Below are 19982 nucleotides of genomic sequence, written 5' to 3'. Positions count from 1 at the left end.
GAAAGTCAGGGAGAGAATAAAATTGTTATACATTGGGGTACATATATAACAGGAAATACACTTCCATGTTGCCTTCTATATCTTACATCCGTGCTTCTCTACCTTTTTGAATTGAAGGCTCACTTAGCCTTTTTGAAAACAAAACACCAACCACGGATCAGCCTGAACAGCACTGTCACAGTATTTTAATTTCTAGCGAAGAAAACTTGGAATGGTCTTTTATTTTTTTTCTCTCATTCTGTTTGTTTCCTTGCTTGAATGTGTGGGAATGTGTATGTGCATTATAAAAAGCACCACTGTTCTGAAGACCATCCTGTGATGTGGTACAGCCATTCCAAGCAATGCCCCAGCAGCTGGATCACTGGCATTAAGAGGAATGTAACAGCAGACTGACAAGCCTCACAAGGCCTTCAAGAGTAAGTTATGAGGGTTAAAGGGACATTTCTGTAAGTTCTTTTCATTCTGCTTTATCCTAAGTCACTTCACAAATTTAAGCCCATGTGTGGAAATCACTTTGCCTGACAGTGAAATGCAGCAATCAGCACTGCTAATTTTCAGTCAGCTGAATGTAATCACCCAGGTTGGAATTTGGCCAGGATACTCTCCTACACTGCCAAAAGCTCCATCATGACCAAAAATGCTCAAGAACTTGCTTTTATTCCATTCAAAGCTGGAATTTCCACAGCTTATCATTCCCAGACTCAGAAGACTCAAAACTGACTTCAGTATTGGAAAAATATTACTCAGTAAGTGAACACTATTTCCTACAGCAAGTAAATTCTCCTGGAAGGTCTCCTATCCAAATACTAACCTGGTTCAGTCTTGCTGAACTACAGGTAGGAGGACTAAAGCACAATATGTACGTTTGTGTTTATTGTATATGAACATGGTAGTAATGATAGGTACAGTACTGACAGAACAATGTCTCATGCAGAGGACACTGTGCAGAATGGGCAGTGGTTAACATATGTTTTCACCCTTTGCCCCACTAATTTGTCCCAAACTTCCTCTGAACTCCATAGCTCTCAGCTCAGTTGCAAAAGTTCAAAGGCCCAGTCTGGCCTCTCTTTTCAACAGTCTCTAAGTCTGCTATGAAGGTGCCAGTTAGTGCCACAAATAAAATCTTGAGGTCAGGCAAAACCGTCAACCGGGTTTGAAGTAAGACAAGTCTGTCTTAAGTACTCAAACATACAAAAGAAACAGAAGATTTGAAAAAGCATGTGCCAAGATGTTTGCACCTGCAAGTTTAAGGGAAAAACACATACAATTCCTATTTTTGCAGATTTTATCAGAAAGCAATAAAAAAGCCTGAAGAAAGACACAGGTGAAAGAAGAAGTAAGCTTACTTATATTTAAAACAAGTTGTAAAACCTGTTTCTTATATTGCTTACTTCATAACTTAGTAAAAAACCTACATCCAACAAAAAACCAAGCAGCTTAAATTTGCAGGATTGCAGCACCATCATTCGACAGAGATTTAATGTTCCCATCAACATAACTGCAGAAGTCTGAGCTGTTGATTTGGTGTGATTTAAAGCCCAATCCCCACAGACAGGTACAAGACTTGCAGGTATTCTGTCCATCTCAGTATCAGGCCTTAGAAGTTTAGTGCTGTTCTGGGACCTGGGTGGATTTCTGAGCCATACAATATATGCATAAATGTGAAAATGGCCAGGAGGACGACTGCATCATGTGGTGAAGACAATTTATTGGCTTTCAAATTGGGTACATTAAAATATTTTATGAAAACAGTGAAAGAAATTGCTCCAGCTGCCACTTGGACCATCCCCAGAGCTGGAGGTCAGCATGCTGAACAAACTCCACCCTTCATTACCTTCTATTTTAAAAGGGGACTGGGTCAGATTGTTAGAAGAGTTCAGCTGCCATTCAGGTGCCAAAGAAAAAAAGTGATGCTCAGGGTCAATAAATTGGGCACAGCACTGTGCTTACACAGCTTCTAAACCAAGGCTGGACAGTCTGGCCTTCTGCTGGAGAGCATGCAGCTGCCTGCACGGCTCTGTGCGCACAGCCTTCAGAGAGCTAAAAGGGAGCTGAGCTTTGCTGAAAAGCCCAGCCTGCATCTTGCAACAAGTCAGGGATCAGATGATGCTGGTGTAAGAGCATGTTGACTCACTATAAAACTTCTTCTTGGGGATTTGGACTCTACTCTGCCTGGAGCACTTGCCCCAAGCGAGCACCTCTGTGATTCTGCTCTGCCCGACCTACTGAGGGGTAGCAGATGCTCACCGACCAGCCGGGGCTGTCCAGCAGTTTGGGGAGTGAAGGTCTAGCTTTGGTAGGATCTAAAGAAACAGGAAGACAAAAAGAGATGGACATAGTGTGTGGGGAGCCCCGGAGAAGGAAAGGGAGAATGAGGGACGGGGTGCAGGAGCCGGGCCTGGTGAAGGGCCGGCAGAGGGGGGGTGTGGGGGCGGTGCGGACAAGGGGAGCAGGGAGGGCAGGATGGGGAAGGGGTGTGGGACCGGTGCGGACCGCAGGCCGGCTGTGGCGGGGAGGAAACAGGAAGGGCCGGGGAGGCTCGGCCGCCGCGGCGGGAAGAGGGCGCAGCACGTCTCCATAGCAACCGCCTCCCACCCAGGCCGGGCCTGCGTGGCTCGGCGGCCGCCCGTCGGTATGAGACGGCACCAGGCGGAGCGGAAGGCGCCGGGCCGGACCCCTCGGGCCGCCCGCCTGTGACCTACCTGTAGCCCCGCGCCAGGTGACAGCCAGCGCCGTGTGCACCGAGCAAAGCTTTCCCCCACCCTCCCCTCTGACCCCGCACCCTCCCCCCCCAGCTGCTCGCAGGCCCCAATGGCCGGCGCGCAGCAGAGCTCCGCCCCGGGTCGGGTCGGGTCGGGTCGCCCCGCCCCGTCCCGTCCCCCTCCACTCCGCCGCCCGTCCCGCCTCGGGCAGCGCCTTCAGCGCGGAACTCCGGGACTGCCGTTCGCGTGGGTGACACGGCGCTTCCGCCGCGGCGCGCTGCTCGCCTCCCCGGAAGCCATACTGCACCTTGGCTGAGTCGATTGGGTGAAAGGGCCATTGAGCCCCGCTGGGATTGGCCTTGCTGTCGAGTGTGGGCGGGGGAAGTGAGATTTGTTCCCGCCTACTTCCGGAGGTGGTGGGGAAAGATGAGTGGGTGGTGTTAAAATGGCGGTACAGGCGGTGCATCTGGAGGCTGATGCCTTCTTGGTGTGCCTCAACCATGCGCTGAGCACCGAGAAGGAGGAGGTTATGGGGTTATGCATCGGCGAGGTACTGGAGCCGGGTGGGGCTGGTCGGAGCTGCCCCGGGGAGAGACAGGTGGCGCGCGAGGGACACAGTGGGAGGAGATGCTGCCTGGGCGGGGCTTATATGGCCTGCGTCTGTGCGGGCTGAGGGATAGCGGTGTGCGGGTTTTTATCTTCCGAGTGGGGCTCGGTCACCGTGGCAGGGAGCGTTGTACAGGCTAGTGTGAGGGCAGTTCCGTCACAGAGCCGTGCTGCTGGGTCTTGGGCCTCGACTTTCCGCTCCTGGCTAGCGCCGACTTGTAGTTCCAGCTGCTGTGAAAATCAAAGCTTTGAGTCAGGAAAGGTTCCCATGTGCATGTACTCTGATGTGTGCCTTTTTCCTACTGAAGGTATAGGAGCCAGAGAAGTGATCGTTTTTTTTCTTCTGTGTCATTAGGTTGACACCAGCCGAATTGTTCATATCCATTCAGTGATCATCCTGCGCCGCTCTGACAAGAGAAAAGACCGTGTGGAAATTTCACCAGAGCAGCTTTCAGCTGCTTCTACTGAAGCAGAGATATCCTTTAGTAGAGACAGCAGCAAACTTGCCAGTGAAGTGATTTACCTCAGACTCCTTTTTACATGCTTTGTTTTAGACTGGTTCTGGTTTGCTTGAAATTGAATTGTCTGCTGGTTCCCTCCTACAACTATTCAGTTTGGAGGGCTGTGCTGGCAGTTGCCATTCTCTGGAGTCTTTGTTGGTTCCAGTGTTTGTAGTAGATATGTGTTATAACTGTTTTTTGTAATTTCTTTGTATTTGGTCACAGGTAAAACTGAAGTACTTTTTGGGGCGAGGGTAGGATTTCAGTAAGGAGACATAGTAGGAGATGAAATGTTGACAAGTCTGTTTCCAAGCATGGTGCCCTGGAAAACCTCTTCCTTACATACACTCAAGAATGCTGTTTTGGACAGCTTGCTGCCATGTCACTTACTGCCACATGCAAACAAACCCCATTTGCTTCTGCAGCAGTGGCACCTGCTGGTGCTGCGGAAGAGGCTTCTGTCAGCTTCTTGCCATGTGGCTTGCCACCCCTCTAAAGGGATCTGGAATTCTGTTGACTGATGAGAAACTCTTTTAAAACTCTGTTGGTTCTCCTTGTATAAAAAAACTTCTTCCATTTGCTGTTGGTGTCAGAAGCACCTTGACTTACACACAGGTTGGCTGAAATGACGGGACGTCCCATGAGAGTTGTGGGCTGGTATCACTCTCATCCTCATATTACTGTCTGGCCATCGCATGTTGGTAAGAGCAGTCTTGGTCTAAGTTCTATATGAAAACTCACAGCTGGCTAATCACATTATTCAACTTACTGGATTTTCAGAGCTGCACATCCCAACTATCAAAGTTTGGTTTCTCAGATGTCCTCTGGTAGGACAAGATTGTCTCAGTGGGCTTCAGGAACCTCTGCCAGTATAGCCCCATTCCTGTCTGTATGCTTCCAGGTGCTCAAACTGCAAGTGACTTAGTAGTCACAGATCAGCTACTACTAGAACTACTGTTCTTCCAGACAGGAAAACTAGACCTAGGGTGTGGGAAACAGCAAAAAAAGCTGTGGGAATCATAGGCCTGCTGTGATGATTTTTGACATCTGTGAGTGTTAACGCAAAACCAAACACTTTTTTGAAAGAAGTGAGTATTTTATACACGTTGGACATTATGCTTTATAGTGATCTGTGGCACCAGGCCGAGGCTAAGATAATTTCTTGTTTTGTTAACTCATCTTGTATTTTTAAGATTTGCTATTTAATTACATTTTAAATTGGATTTTTTAACTTGGTCACCTGGAGTAAGTACTTTAAAATAAAGCTTGTGACATTTGTTACCAAATTTCAGGTCACCCTTCAAAAGGAGGCAAATCATTTTCCACTTCTTCAAGTGACCAGTGCAGTTCCCATTCACTTATTTCTTTGTCTGCAGATGTCCGCACACAAGCTATGTATCAGATGATGGACCAAGGTTTTGTAGGACTTATCTTTTCCTGCTTCATTGAGGACAAAAACACAAAGGTAGGCAACTTAAAAATGGCAATAAACCCTCCAAGTGCTAATAAGAAACATCAGCCCCAGAGCAAAGCTGAAATCCTTGGATATAGCCTGCAAGAAGGGCAGAGCTCTGCTTGGAGCACAGTCAAAGCACAGCTAGAATGGTGATGTTTGGATCATAATCCCAGTAATAAAGAACAAGTTATTAATTACTCTGTGCTGATCCACAGCCTGGCTCTCCAGCCAGCAGAGCCGGGCTGGTACTAGGGTTCTGGGACTGCATCAGATGGCCGTAGCATGTGTGTGCATTGAAATGTGTGAGTGCCCTTCAGCTGTTCAGTCCAGCAGATACAGCTTATTGCACCTCTTTGCCTCTAGCCTCTTTAGGAAATGCTGCTATAGTGTGAGATCAGCTGACAGTGGTGTATCTTGTCTAGGTTTTCCAGGTAGCTATTGTTTAAAATTTTTTCTGTAGTTAATGGATCTATCAATATCTACTCATAAACAGTTCCAGCATACCAATCAAAGTGAAAAGCATGCACCTTAACAACCTGTTAAAATGCTATTTCAAAGCATATTCCACTTCCTAAAAGTCTGTGTGGTTTTAGATGATATTTTCTTCTTGGAATCTGATTTTTCTTCTGGTTCTCTTAGACAGGCAGGATTCTCTACACCTGTTTCCAGTCCATTCAGGCCCAGAAGAGCTCAGAGTGAGTATAGCAGAAGAATATTCTGTCCAGTATCAGGTTGTATTTCATATTGTCTCTCCTTTTTGAGTTGTCTCAAATAAGTGGCTTCTAGACTCATCATGAGGAGCAAATATTGTATAGAGATGTCTGAACAAGCTCTCCTTCTGCTAATGCAGGCTACTTGAAGAGAATCTAAAGATTAGGACTGATTAATTTAGCCTAGATAATTTATTAGCTTAAGACTTGGTGTAGGACACTGTAGTCTGGTTATGAATTTGTGCTGTAATCTGTTGCGTAGAAGGCCCACCCTTTTGCTTTGAACTCTAGAGGTCAGGGCTTCAAGCTTGCATGGTATAGTCTCCCCACTAACTGCACACATGCTGTGCATCATGTTATCAGTACTGGCTATCTATTTGCTTTAGTATTTTATCATTAAAATTTAAGACAAGTGTGTGGTTATAAAAGGCTTCCATTTGCATATCAACTCAGGCATGTGTTCCCCAAAGTAAGTCTGCATCAATGCTATGTATTGGAGAGACTGTTGCAGGTTTGTAGAAGCCCTTTTTTTTTTTTTTTTTTTCTCCCTCTGCTGCTTTGAAGTTAATTGTATCTGATACCCTTTTAGATATGAAAGGATTGAAATTCCTATTCATGTTGTTCCCCATGAAACCATTGGGAAAGTGTGTCTGGAATCAGCTGTAGAGCTGCCCAAGATCCTTTGCCAAGAAGAGCAAGATGCCTACAGGAGAATTCACAGGTAACAACACTGGGGCTGCACCCCTTTCCAGGACTGTCTTTGCTAACATGTTCTACTGTTGCTTTGCTTACAGTACTGTAACCTTAGCAGGGGTATAGAAAATAAGCATTAGCAGCTCATGTGCCTTTGTAGGAGAACTGATTGAATACCTTCACATTAAGGAGTTCAAGTGCTCTCAGCCTTGCACACAAGAGCTAAGTGTAACTGCTCCTTTGCTGCAACAAAAAAAAGAGCTAGAACATGCATGAGCTAATGGTGGCACTTCAGCGATGTGTCTGTGTGTGACAGTACATAGCGTTTAACCAGGTAAGAGTGCTGAGAAGTCTGAAAAATTAGATTAAATATCAGCTTTTTGGTTTTTTTTCTCCCTGTGGTGCTCAACGTCGATGTTTCTGTACTGTAAGTTCTCTGTTAGGCTTGTAAATGTACAGGGCTTCAACAAGTGAAGAGGTTTAGATGTACCTGCAGTGTCAGTGACTTGTAGGTAGCTGGTTCCATAGCCTGGGTTTGCTTAATATGCAATTTACTGCTATCTTGTCACTAATCTGCATTCTGTTCATTCTCTTAGCCTCACCCATCTAGACTCTGTAACCAAGATTCATAATGGCTCAGGTAAGGCTTCTTTTTTTGCATGCAAGAATCCAGGATGCTGCTTCCACAGTCAAAACAGTAGAGTCTTGAGCAGGGGTTGGTTTGGCTCTAACTTTGGGGGACAGTAGACCACAGCTGTGTAACAGTCCTCCATTTCCCATAACAGGCACTTGTAAATAACTATAAAAGTACAAACTTTTGTCTTTTTTTATGCCATACAGTTCATTTCCAATCACAAACACTGTGTAACCCACAGAATTCCCTGAGACTGTTAACTCATTACATAAAGTCTAGTAGAGGAATAGAATTGTAACTAAATGCTTTAAAGGAAAACATCAAGGGCTATAAAATAACCTAATCCTGGGATTTACGAATGCTGCGTATCTTTTGCCCTTTGTACGATTGGTTAAAATTACAATAGACTTTCAGTTTATTTGGCTTTTTTAGGGTTGGTTTGGGGTTTTCTTTTGCAGTTAGAACAGCAAGGGGATTTTGCATTTGGTGAGTCTTAGTGTCTGGCTGATCTATATGCTTGTTGCATCTCCTGGCACTTCCAGTGTTATGTGCATATGGCATGACATCTTTGCTTTTGCCAGTGAGATAGTGAATCCTAATCCCACTTCAGTTCCATGATAAATAGCCCATTGTCCATTCTCACCTGCTCAATAAATGAGGCCTTCTGTGCTTCTGAATTTAGAAATTAATTAGAATCAGCGATGACTTATATGCAGATTTCCAGATTTCTGTTGTAGGTCTGTCATCCCTCCCTTGAGTGTCTTAAGGTCAGATTCAAATAGCTTGTTTCCCTGTTTAGCAAGCTGCTGATTCTGACTTTCCTGTGGGGATGTGTGGTTGCCTTGGCCAAAATGTTGGAGGGTTTTCTTGGCTGCCTCTAACGCTCTTGGCTTTGGGGTTGTTGTAGCACACAGAGTCTTTTGTGTGTTTGCACTGGCATGATATGTTCTTGCTCTTTCCAGTGTTCACAAAGAACCTCTGCAGCCAGATGTCTGCCATCAGTGGGCCACTCCTTCAGTGGCTGGAGGACAGACTACAGCAGAACAAACAGCGGGTGCTGGAGCTGCAACAGGAGAAAGAGCAGCTCCTGGAGGAACTAGCTGCTTTAGAATGAAGGAGGAAATGCAGACCCTTCAGAAGAGAGACATGGGGAAAAAACCTACCAGACCTACTCCTGGCTGAAGGGTGGCCCTATGTTACCTTACAGTGAAGATACTAGCATGCAGCAAAGAGCACTTCTACAGGATAAGGACTTTATCTGCCCCAGCTTGATGAAAAGCAGTGGTGTATCTCCAGGTGCTGCATGATGCAGTGCAATTCTAGCTCAGTGATGGGGTTGGGCAGCACCTGAAGAGACTTCAGTTCTGGGGGGCATGCACCTAGGGAATGTGTTTCTCCGTCCTCTATATTTTGACAGAAGTCTTACTGCTTTACATGTATTCCAGGAGCCTAGAACAGGAGAGTCAGAGGGGAAAACTGTGTCCCTGCAGTCATATCTGATACTGCCAACTTCTGCCTTCTTTTAGTAGCTTCAGTTGGCCATGATCTTAACCAGCATTCCAGAACATTACTAGTATATCCACCCAGGCAGGTAAGAGGTGGGAGGGAAGCTTGGGGAAGACCTGGAAGAACTTTGACACAGGATCTGTGTTCAGCATACTTCAAACCAAATAAAGAATTCCAAAGCCAGAGCCATTTGGAGTAGAAATGAAATGAATGCTACAAAGTGCCAGCGCCTGCATTTTTTTGTATGCGGTCTGTATTCCCTTACTTCATGTAATGCTGTTGCATGCCCAGCACTGAGGCTATCTACAAAATGGACTGTTTCTACTGGCATAGTGGATAGAGTGTTGTCCCTTCCCAGAGGGGAAAAAGGTTAAGCTGCTGAGAAGTAAATTGATAGATATGCAAGCCTGTCATTCTTACATGCTGAACTTCATGGCAGAAATGTCATTAGATTGAAATGGAACAAAATACCTGTTTACCTAATTCTTTAAATGTTCTTGCTGTTGCATTTTAGGGTCATATGCATTGTCATCTGCATTCTGTTACGTGAAGTCTGTCCCATGTGAGTGAAGGAACTAACAGTGCAGTTAAAACCTCTGTTTCATCTCCTTGGTTCTAATCTAAATCCTTACATGCTCAAGGAGATGAAAATGAACTGCCTCCATTGCTGCAATGGAGGCTGTGACATTCCTGATAACTCATTAGCTTGACTGTTGTGTTGGAAGAATGAAAGTAACATAGTTGAGAGAGAGGCACTGCCTTTCCAGTGAATAGCCAATATTGATTATTGATTAGCAACTGTAAATTGCTGTCAGACGTTGAAGCCCCTTAGCCAGCTTGTTTTTGTCAGACTTCACTTCTCAATCTTTCTGCATTTATAGTAGCAAAACCCCAAACAGTAGAATTTCTTTGAAGTAAAACACTCATTACTTTTTTTTTCCTATTAAAAGTGCCGTGAATAGTATTTTTCTTTAATTAGTTTTTGAACAGTCAGTGTCTTTGTTCTGATGTTTCTGTTACTGTTTTTTAGTTCAAGTGCACCTTACCTTGATCTTTGTGGGGGGAACAGGGCCCTCACTGCCCTCAGGCTTGATGAGAGTAGAATCACCCAGAAGCCCTGGGCTTCGTGACCATCTAGTGCAGTCACCCACGGCATCCTGCCAAGCACATCCCAGATAAATCCAAAATGAGTTCTCCTGCTGTCCAGGCCTGCCATTCTGTTTTGTTTGGGTTTGCTTCTCTCAAGATCCCAACTAGGATCTCTGGATTGCTTCTAGGGAGGCTAGGGGCCATTCCCACTTGAGGTTATAGACAGCCCACAGTAGAAAGAAGCTAGTTTGGTTCTGAGCATAACCACCCTATATCCACTCCCCAAGCAACAAGTTTTGTCCTTATAGACTCCTAATACTTGATGGGCTCCAGTCTCCATGCTGCCATATGGTCTGAGCTCCAGGACAAAGCTGAAATCCTATGTTTGTCCTTGGATGCAGCCTGCAAGAAGGGCAGAGCTCTGCTGGGAGCACAGTCAAAGCACAGCTAGAATGGTGATGTTTGGATCATAATCCCAGTAATAAAGAACAAGTTATTAATTACTCTGTGCTGATCCATAGCCTGGCTCTCCAGCCAGTAGAGACATGCTGGTATTAGGGTTCTGGGACTGCATCAGATGGCTGTAGCACATGTGTGTGCATTGAAATGTGAGTGCCCTTCAGCTGTTCAGTCCAGCAGATACAGCTTATGGCACCTCTTTTCTTCTAGCCTCTTTGTGCTGAACTGGCTGACCAGTGCAGGGCAGTCCCTGGCCTCCTGCCTCATTGGGCACTCTAACCCTCCTCCTCTGCCCTCCCTGCTCAATAAATGTTCCCTGACTGGAGTTTACCTGTGCTCTGTTTGGCTGTTAATCTCATCTGTCTCTCTTCAGTGGTGATCAGGCATATCCCTGTTCTGCAGAGCAGGACGAGCCACAGGTTGGCACCCTGAAAAACAAGGGAGAAGGAGTCACATCCCATCAGGAAACCCAGATTGGAGCAGAGCTTTCCTTCACAGGATGAAAAAGTGGCAAAATTCTCCTCCCAGAGCTTGGCCAAACAGAAATTGTCTACAAAAGCCCAGTAGGAAGCTCTAATGTAAAAAGAATACACCTGTCTCATTTACATCCCTGAGGAAAAGGGCTAAACTTAAAACCAAAATACCCTTCCCCCACCACCAAGAGGCTTCAAAAGATTTTTACAGTCAGAATTGGCTTGAAGAGGAGAGCAGTCCTGCAGTAAGAGGTTTTCTAAGAGAATTTAAAATCAATTTTAATCCAAAGGACAGGGACCAGCAAGACTCAAATAGAGCAAACCATTCTTCTGAAGAAAAAGCAGGTGGGAAGGTAGCATCAAGTTGTTAAAGCACACAGTCTATTCCATGGCTTGCCCCTTCCAGCTACAACTTGCGAGCACCCCAGTCTGCTGTATGGCAGGAGGTGCAAATGGACCTTTTTGGAAAGGGCTGTCCTGGCCTTCAAGGAGGCACCACAACCTGGCAAAGCCAATTCAGGCCGAGTCCAGAACCATGCACAGTGTAAAAGTGAGGCACTGCTTGAAACAAACATGAAGTTGCTTTCAGTGCTATTGCAGCCTTCCTTTCGCCCAAGACCAAAGGGTTAATTAAGCCTCGTGACTCTGTGTCAGCACGTACACTGGGACCTCCCTAGGGGCAGCTTGCCCTACGCAATGATGTCATTAAAATACTGCAGGTGTTCAGGAGCTTTGCCTTGTTCCAGTGCAGTCTGTAGTGATCCATGGCAAATATTAGGGTTGTGTGTCCACCATTGAGCCACCAGGTAGGCTCACCATCCCACTTCCTCATGTCTTTCCCCTGGTCATGCAGGGGTGGCATATGGTGCGTGTCACCAGTACCCTCTCCCTTGAACAGAAAAAGGCTGACTCTTAATAGCTGAGACATTGGTTGGTAGGGGTGAGGAAGACCTATCCTTTAATTGCTGGGACAATTGTTCAGACAGCTTCTTCACAGCTGAGACACAGGTCTGCAGGGAAGAAGCAAGATTCTCCTTGAATTCTCAGAGTTGTCTGGCCAATCCATCTACAGTTCATGCCTCTATGTCTGTCCAGCTCATTGTTGCCAGGGTGTTTGCATATGACGTTGGTCCACTTTATACAAAATTTTGCCCCATGGACCATGTGCACTGGATTTCATCCAGGTCTTTGGATACCTGGTTGTCATCCAGGTTGCTATAGATCACCTCCACCGTGGCTAATTCTCTCAGAGACTGGATACCTCCTTCAATGGTGGTCCAGTTGCTTCGAGAATTTGCAAGATCTTCCTTGAAGGGTTACCTGTCCCTCACACTCAACAGGCATTGCCTTCAAAGATGGAAGACTCCTTGCCCCTTTGCCAATTCCTTTGTCAATGGCCTTATCCATAGCAAGGGATCCCAGATGCTGGCCTGCCTTATTCTCTAATTCCTGACTACTGGCCCCAATACCCTAGCATCAGAGTAACCAGCTGGCAATTTGCTTGCCTGGTTGACAGCTGAAATATTTTCACATGTATCACAGCTCGCTTAAGTATAGGGATTGAGTGGTTTCTGTGTCATTTATTTCAGTCCTTTCTCCCTCCTGTTCTTATGACTACTCTGCTGCAGAACAGGCAGCTTCTACCGATTCTCTCTTCTGCTCCCTCTTAGGAGAATCTGCTTCATCCCTTATTAAAGGACTTGACTTCTGCTTCCATTGTTTCTTAATTATAGGGGTGACATATAGTTGAAGGCTAGGTCTCTGGTTTAGCCACAGTGTCTTTTGGTATGTCTTCAGATCAAGAGCCTCTCTCTTCTTGAGGGTGATGAATAGTACTGAGCAGTGTTCAGTAGATGCAGGTCAGGCTGCAGCACAGTGCAATAAGTTGTGCCTCTCTGGAATAGCCATGGCATCTTTTTTTCAAACATTCTCTCACTTCATCAGGATCTTGCACTTGTTTGGGAGTGAAGTCTCAGACCATCAGAGGTGACAAGCTTTCTACATACCTGCCCATATTCCTCAACATGCCTTGATACCTTGTATTGGGTTTGTGTGGCAAGGTTTTGGTAGTGGGGGGGGCTACAGGGGTGGCTTCTGTGAGAAGCTGCTAGAAGCTTCCCCTGTGTCTGATAGAGCCAATGCCAGCCGGCTCTAAGACGGACCCGCCGCTGGCCAAGGCCAAGCCAATCAGCGCCTCTGTGATAACATATTTAAGAAGAAAAAAAAAACCAGAGCTTTTGCAGCCGGAGAGAGGACTGAGAAAATGTAAGAAACTCTGCAGACATCAAGGTCAATGCAGATGGAGGGGGAGGAGGTGCTCCAGGCGCCGGAGCAGAGATCCCCCTGCAGCCCGTGGAGAAGACCATGGTGAAGCAGGCTGTCCCCCTGCAGCCCATGGAGGAAGGGTGAGGGGGTGTAGAGATTCCACTTGCAGCCTGTGGAGGACCCCACGCTGGAGCAGGTGGAGGCACCTGAAGGAGGCTGTGGCCCGTGGGAAGCCCACGCTGGAGCAAGCTCCTGGCAGGACCTGTGGACCCGTGGAGAGAGGAGCCCACTCTGGAGCAGGTTTGCTGGCAGGACTTGTGACCCCGTGGGGGACCCCCACGCTGGAGCAGTTTGCTCCTGAAGGTCTGCACCCCATGGGAGAGACCACACAGGAGCAGTTTGTGAAGGACTGTCTCCCATGAGAGGGACTCCATGTTGGATCAGGGGAACGATGAGAGGAGTCCTCCCCCTGAGGATGAAGAAGTGTCAGAAACAATGTGTGATGAACTGACTGTAACCCCCATTCCCCACCCCCCTGTGCTGCTGAGGGGGGAGGAGGTTGAAGCCGGGAGTGAAGTTGAGCCCGGGAAGATGGGAGGGGTGGGGGGAGGTGTTTTAAGAGTTGACTTTATTTCTCATTCCTCTACTCTGTTTTGCTTAGTAATAAATTAGATGAATTCTGTCTCTAAGTTCAGTCTGTTTTGCTCATGATGATAATTAGTGAATGATCTCTCCCTGTCCTTATCTCAACCCACAAGCTTTTTGTTACACTTTTTCTCCCCTGTCTAGTGAAGGAGGGGAGTGACAGAGCAGCTCTGGTGGGCACCTGGCCCCCAGCCAGGGTCAACCCACCATGTACCTATAACCATACTGCCACAGGGCTTGAGTGATATGCAGAAACCTGCAGCAGTAACATGCATGTAAAACAAATTAAGCAAAACGTGCTGCAGAAAGTGATATTGCACAAACAACCAGTTTCTGCACAATCTGAATAGGCATCATCCCCCTGCAAATGCCTCTTCCACTAACTGGACATGCAGAAACCTGCTGCATAAACCTGCTTCACAGCTACAAAAAGTTGCTGCGCCAACTGGATATTGTCCTGTCCCAGTCGGGGGGGGTGGGGTGAGGTTAACTTTTTAATTCTCTGCATGGTAATCAGGAATAACAACAATTACTTCAGAGGTTCAAACCAATCATAAATTTACTTAAAACTCAGTGGAACTACAAAAGATAGAGGCTTGGCAAAAGTCATAACAATGCTCAAAACTTAGCAGAACTATGAAAGGTAAGGGTTTAGCAAAATGTGTGATGATATTACCCTAATGTGCCGAAAATTAAGTTAGAGACAGAGAGAGTGTTAGAGAGGAAAAGAAAGAGCGAAAAGAGAGAGAGAGAGAGAGAAGATATCACCACCCTTGGATCCAGCAATGTTCTCTGCTCGTAGTTGTAGTCTTAGGTGCTGAGCACATGCCGAAAACTTGTGTTTCCACTTTTTATAACCCGATGTGCCTGCCCCATAGGCAAGGGTCTGTCATCACTGAGCAGGCACAGTATGTGCTCAGGAATGTTCAGAAATGTTCTAGAAATGAGTCGGTGGGTTGTGGTGCTCCTGGGGGGTCTCACTGCCCCGCCCCCCCTTCGGGGCTGACCAAGTAAGTGGTGATCTGTCACAGGCACATGGTGCACAGCGCACAGATGGTCTTTGTTTACATGTTTCAGTAATAGAGGAGTGGTCTCACAAGACGTTATCCTGCCTCCGCAGTCTCCATTCTTGGTCAACATTCCTTTGTCATCAGCCCATCCCTGTCCATGTCAAGACAGGTGTTAGCGACATTCACTTATTATCAGGGCCTTACAGATATGCTCAAACCTGCAACACAAACATGCTTGTGATGGATGCACTCGACTCCTTAACCAACCTAGCAGGATGTTGGTACAGGGTCCAAAGGAGGGAAAAGCCTAAGCTATAACTAGGCCAAGAACTTCTCTAGTTCCAATCTGTTCTCTGAAAACCCACAAAGGAACAGAGTGACACAGAGCATCGATCCATGTGAGCTTGGAACATTGATCATGTGATCAACACATGAGTGGTGGATTTCCCAAGACTCATTTATCAAGGAACAAAGTTGTAGGTACAAGGAGCCTCATGTATACCTTTTCCATCACATGTAACTTGACTACAAGCCAATCACTTTATTCCATAAATATGACAGCCTAAGTGAGCCTTCTTTGAGCTCTCCCTGGTGAGCAGCCTGGCTGCATGGTGGTAATCTCCCCTTGAGCTGGGACATCTCTCAAGGGTGCTCCTTGAGGCAGCAAGACCTATTACCAATAGCAGATCTTTGGTAAGCAACTGATATCAAGCATAACCTTGTGTTTTGGTAACTTTGATTTTTGTCTTGGTAGTTTTGAATCATTGTGCAGTACAGTAAGAGTGAACCTTGCCATGAAACTTTGTTAAGTCACACTTTTACATCATATTTCAATAAAACCATTTTTGCTGATACCTATGACAGAGATCTAAATTTCCCATTTGTGATGGCACTTTAGTGGCCCTGATGCGCACTTCCACTGCACAACCCATGGCAACCCATGCCATGTCTTGTATCTCACCAGCTCTGGCCTTGTTGCTCTTTGGTGGTTTGGGTCCCTTTGTATCTGGCACCCCTCTGCTTCTTTTTAATCTGTGGCACTGAAATGGAAGCAGTGGTTGCCTAAAGCAGCTTTCTGCCCAGCTCCGAAGGAGGCGTAGCAGAAGATCTGAGCATAGAAAGATGCCCAAAACCCGACCCCCAACTTGAAAGAGCTGAAGTATAACCTAACAGCCTGTTGGCTCTTCTGCTTTTGCCGTTGTTGTTATCTGGCAACAGAAAAGCCTCTGATGGGCAGACCTATGTTCTGTGTAGCAGCCAGGATTAAGTGAAAAGCAGTGCAATGTTGGATTTTTTTTTTTCTTGGTCTCACCAGGTGCTGCAGGTGCACATGCTTGTTGACCCTAGAGAAATGCCTGAAGGGCGCTGCAGATTTGCAGGAGGCTGGGGTAATGCATCACCAGATAACCTCTGTGTTGCTCAGATTTTGCAGAGGAGACTTCATTTGAAGGGACTCACCTCAGCTGGAGCTTTTTGTTCTGGAGAAAGACTAAAACTGACCTCATTGAAGTGGGAAACAGTCTGGGGAGCAGATGCATCAGTGTCTTTCTGTGGAGACCTAAAAATTGTACAGAGATGTTTTACTTGTCCTTTTGAACTCAGGAGTCATACCGTGCTGGTTTTACTTAAGCTGAAAGAAGTCCCACTTGCACACCATGGTAAGCAGCTGTCACTTATTCCATTGGCCAACAAAATCCCTTCAGAGAAAAATAAGACTTTGAGTCTTTGTTCTGATGCTGCATTTAGAAAAGGTCAGAATTTCTCTCCTTAGAATATAAGATTTCCACGAAGCTTTAGAAGTACAGGTAACAGTAATAGAAATACTCTGAGCAGCTTTGTAATTACTTTCTTTGCAGTTGTGCTGGTACCAATTTTCAACATGAAAACCCAACTGCTGCAGAGGAAGCCAGAAACCAGTCAGTGCCAGTTAGCTGTGTTCAGCTCTGCCTCAAATGAGGACAGAGTACTAAGATCAACACTTTGCTGTCACCTTCTGCCCATCTTTCTTTTGTATACCAACTAATGAACAGAATGTAGTTGTACAGTTGTGGGTCAGCCAAGGGAGTTGCTCTGAATGGACGTCCGTAAGTGCCTATATCCAGGAAGATTTGGATATGTTTTGCCACTTACTGCTTTACAAGGTAGGTGATTTCTGGAAGTTACCTTTTTCCCATCATGTTGAGCCATTTGTGAACCAAATAGTAGACAAAGACAGCAAAAAGGATGAGCAGCAAAATGATCATCACTGCTAAGAGTATAGAGTCATTCTGAAATCCAGGATTGTCCTTCTCATGATTGCTCAAGGACACCTTTGCAAAATAATGACTAGGTGTTAGTTTATATAAAAAGTGCATCATGTTGTGAAAATGTAAGAGTAGCAGGACTGGATTATGGAAAAACCCAACCATTGTGGTGTGCTCATTACTGATGTGGGGAAATGGCATTCCAGCCTCTTTGGGATGCCATCTGTCATACGCATCCAGTGCAATGGATTGACAAAATGCCTACATTGTTGTATTCTGTGCTCTGTTGCTTTAGGAAGCATTGCTCCTCTTCCCATCCCCATACTTTTCTCCTCCAGGAAGAAGTGGAACAGGAGCTTATTCTCAGCAGCAAAACCCAGAATTGCTGGGGCTGCACTTGGCAGGTGACTTCCAATCTGCAGTGACAGCAGGATTGGAGACTGAGCACACCCCCTTTCAGACCCACATTTCTCCTGAAGAATGTTAGAATGGGAGAGGAGTTTTTAAGCTACTGTACGTACCTTCTCTAGCCTCAGGTGTGGTGAAATCCTGCACAATAGAACTAAGCAAAAGAAACATCAAGCCTGAGCAGGCAGCCATGCTTCCCTGTACTCCCAAAGCCTGCATGCACAAATGATGCCCATCTAGCACCCACAGGGCTCACATCAGCCTCAAGGTGCTGTGACATCACTGGTGCATCCTTTGAGGATGTCATGAAATCCTTATAAAGGGAACCTGGACATGGGCATGACCTGCTAGCTCACTTTAGCTCACACTTAACAGAGCTTCTCTCCATGTTATCAATAAGTGTTTTTCTACTGTCCTTTGCCATGTTTCATGTTGAGATCATCTTTCAAATGCTGTGTGAATGGATTTATGATGAGAATTAAGAAAACCAGGGAGGATGCACAGGATGAAACTAGAAGAATATTTGGTTGCACACATTTAATCACAGTAAAAATGTGAGCGTACCACCATGTGAGGGAGTGTTTATATTGGTGCATCTGCTTTATTTTACCTGGTGCTAGCCAAACCCATTATTTTCACCTAAGAAATAGACGCAGTTATCACCCTCCCATAATTCTAGAGCTGACGATGCCCTGGTAAGGCAGAAAAACCTCTGTCTCAGCCAGGATCCAGCTGTTAAAGAAGGAAAATGAACTAATCTGGAATTTCCTAGATTGTGAAAGAGCTTGTAGGCTTTGAGTTTGGATTTGGTAGGAGCTGAATTAGCTCATGCATCTTTTTAGGAGGGAATCGTCTGTCTTAAAGCACCTCACCCTAAAAAAAAAAAACTTCCCCTGATCAGGTACCCCAAGTGGCAGAAACAGCAAAAACCTGTGTGTCGTATTGCATAATCCCACCCATGCTTGCACCCAGAGTGCTAATGGGAACATAAATGAAAGCTATGTCAGAGGATACCTTCATTGACGGGCACTGCTATGAACTAAGGAGAGTTCACCACATCCTTTTCCAAAATAGCATCTGTGTTCTGCAACTAACAGATTTTTGGACTGCTGACAGTCCCACAGGGTTTTGTGGCAAGCAGCAGTCCCTCACACAGCCAGTGCTCCTGTTCCTCAAGAAAAATGGCTGTGGCATAGCAGGAAAGAGAGCAGCATCTACACCCCCAGCCCTGCAGACACATGCCTATGCTTCTTCCATGCCATGTGGCTGGTGGCAGGCTGCTCAAACAATTTCTTGTCTTTGGAATAACATGAGAATGAACCAAAACATGGTAAGGCACATTTTTTTGTGTTTCATGATGTTTTTTGGTGCAGGAAGTCACTGGAGTGGTATTCACACCCCTTTGGATTTCTCCCACCTGATATTGGGCAGTACAGATTTATTTTTAAATAGGAAGAGCTTGATTACCTTAGTAGTGACAGCTTAATGAAAAAAGTGTTCTAATAAAGACGGGCTGTGAGCTTTCTCTCATACCTCAACCCTCTATCAGAGAAAAGGGGATTCACAAGACTCAGGCAGCTCTTTACTCTCTGCCAGAGCATGGGAGTACTGGGAAGGGCTCAGCTTGGGGTGGAGGAGTTTGGGATCCCATGCAGTTGTGCCCTGCATGGCTACTGCAGAGGTGAGCTAACTCCTACCCCATCGGGACTGCTACTAAGCAGGGTGTTAGAATGCCTGCTAGCACACCCCATTTGCCACTGGTGGGTTGACATGGTTTAGCCGCAGCCAGCAGCTGAGCACCATGTGCTGCTTGCTCACCCCTCCCCTGCTGAGATGGGGAGGAGAGCCGAAAAACAACAGCAAAGCCTTTCATTTTGCAGGCTGACCTCTGATTTTGGGCACGGGACATAAGGCACTCTGCAGACTTTTCGTGCATATGCAATCTCACAGCTCCAATGTTGGTGGGGTTGGGCAAGGCATGCCAAACGAGGTTTCAGGCCAAGCACCCCTTTTGGGGCTGGCACCTTTAGCCTGGGAACAGGGTCTGGACGTCTTCAATTTGGAGGCTGCCAGCCGATTTTGGACGAGAGGGACGCAAGGCAGTATGTGGACCCAATTCATGGATTTGCAGTCTCGTAGCCCCAACGTCAGTGGGGCTGTGCGAGGTCCGCTAAGGAAGCTTTCAGGCCAGGTTCGCCTTTTGGGGCTGGCGCCTTTCGCCTGGAAGCGGGGCGGGACGTTTTCAGTTTGGAGGCTGACCACAGATTTTAGACGACTGGGACGTAAGGCGCTATGTGGAATCTTCTCGTGGCTATGGAATCTTGCAGCGCCAATGTCAGTTGGGCACTGCAAGTGGCACTGAGGGAGGTTTGAGGGCAGGTTTGCATTCTGGGGCTGGCACCTTTCGCCTGGGAACAAGGTCTGGACATTTTCATTTTGGAGGCTGACCGCTGATTTTGGCCGAGAGGGACGTAACGTTCTATGTGGACACTTCTCATGGATATGAAATCTCACAACCCCAATGTCAGTTGGGCTTTGCGAGTGGCGCTGAGGGATGTTTCAGGCCAGTCACCCCTTTTGGGG

The 19982-nt window shown here is 46.4% G+C and overlaps 1 protein-coding gene across 1 annotated transcript; it reads left to right on the top strand.

Moving 5' to 3' along the window:
- Positions 1-3135: 3135 nt before the first annotated feature.
- BRCC3 (BRCA1/BRCA2-containing complex subunit 3) lies at positions 3136-13656 on the top strand. Its single transcript, XM_054839651.1, has 8 exons — positions 3136-3252; positions 3664-3784; positions 4423-4509; positions 5185-5273; positions 5904-5959; positions 6564-6695; positions 7264-7307; positions 8264-13656. Exons 1-8 carry the CDS (start codon positions 3148-3150, stop codon positions 8413-8415), a joined length of 786 nt encoding a protein of 261 aa, XP_054695626.1. The 5' UTR covers positions 3136-3147; the 3' UTR covers positions 8416-13656.
- The last annotated feature ends 6326 nt before the right edge of the window (positions 13657-19982 follow it).

This window comes from Grus americana, chromosome 12, assembly GCF_028858705.1.
Source record: "Grus americana isolate bGruAme1 chromosome 12, bGruAme1.mat, whole genome shotgun sequence".
Lineage (NCBI taxonomy): Eukaryota > Metazoa > Chordata > Aves > Gruiformes > Gruidae > Grus > Grus americana.
This window is presented reverse-complemented; position numbering and strand designations above follow the sequence as displayed.

Bases quoted from the DNA above. Each gene is read 5' to 3' on its own strand.
- BRCC3 (XM_054839651.1), top strand. From the start codon at position 3,148: ATGGCGGTACAGGCGGTGCATCTGGAGGCTGATGCCTTCTTGGTGTGC. The intron at 3,253-3,663 runs GTACTGGAGCCG...CTGTGTCATTAG, and splicing joins TGGGGTTATGCATCGGCGAG to GTTGACACCAGCCGAATTGT. The intron at 7,308-8,263 runs GTAAGGCTTCTT...TGCTCTTTCCAG, and splicing joins CAAGATTCATAATGGCTCAG to TGTTCACAAAGAACCTCTGC.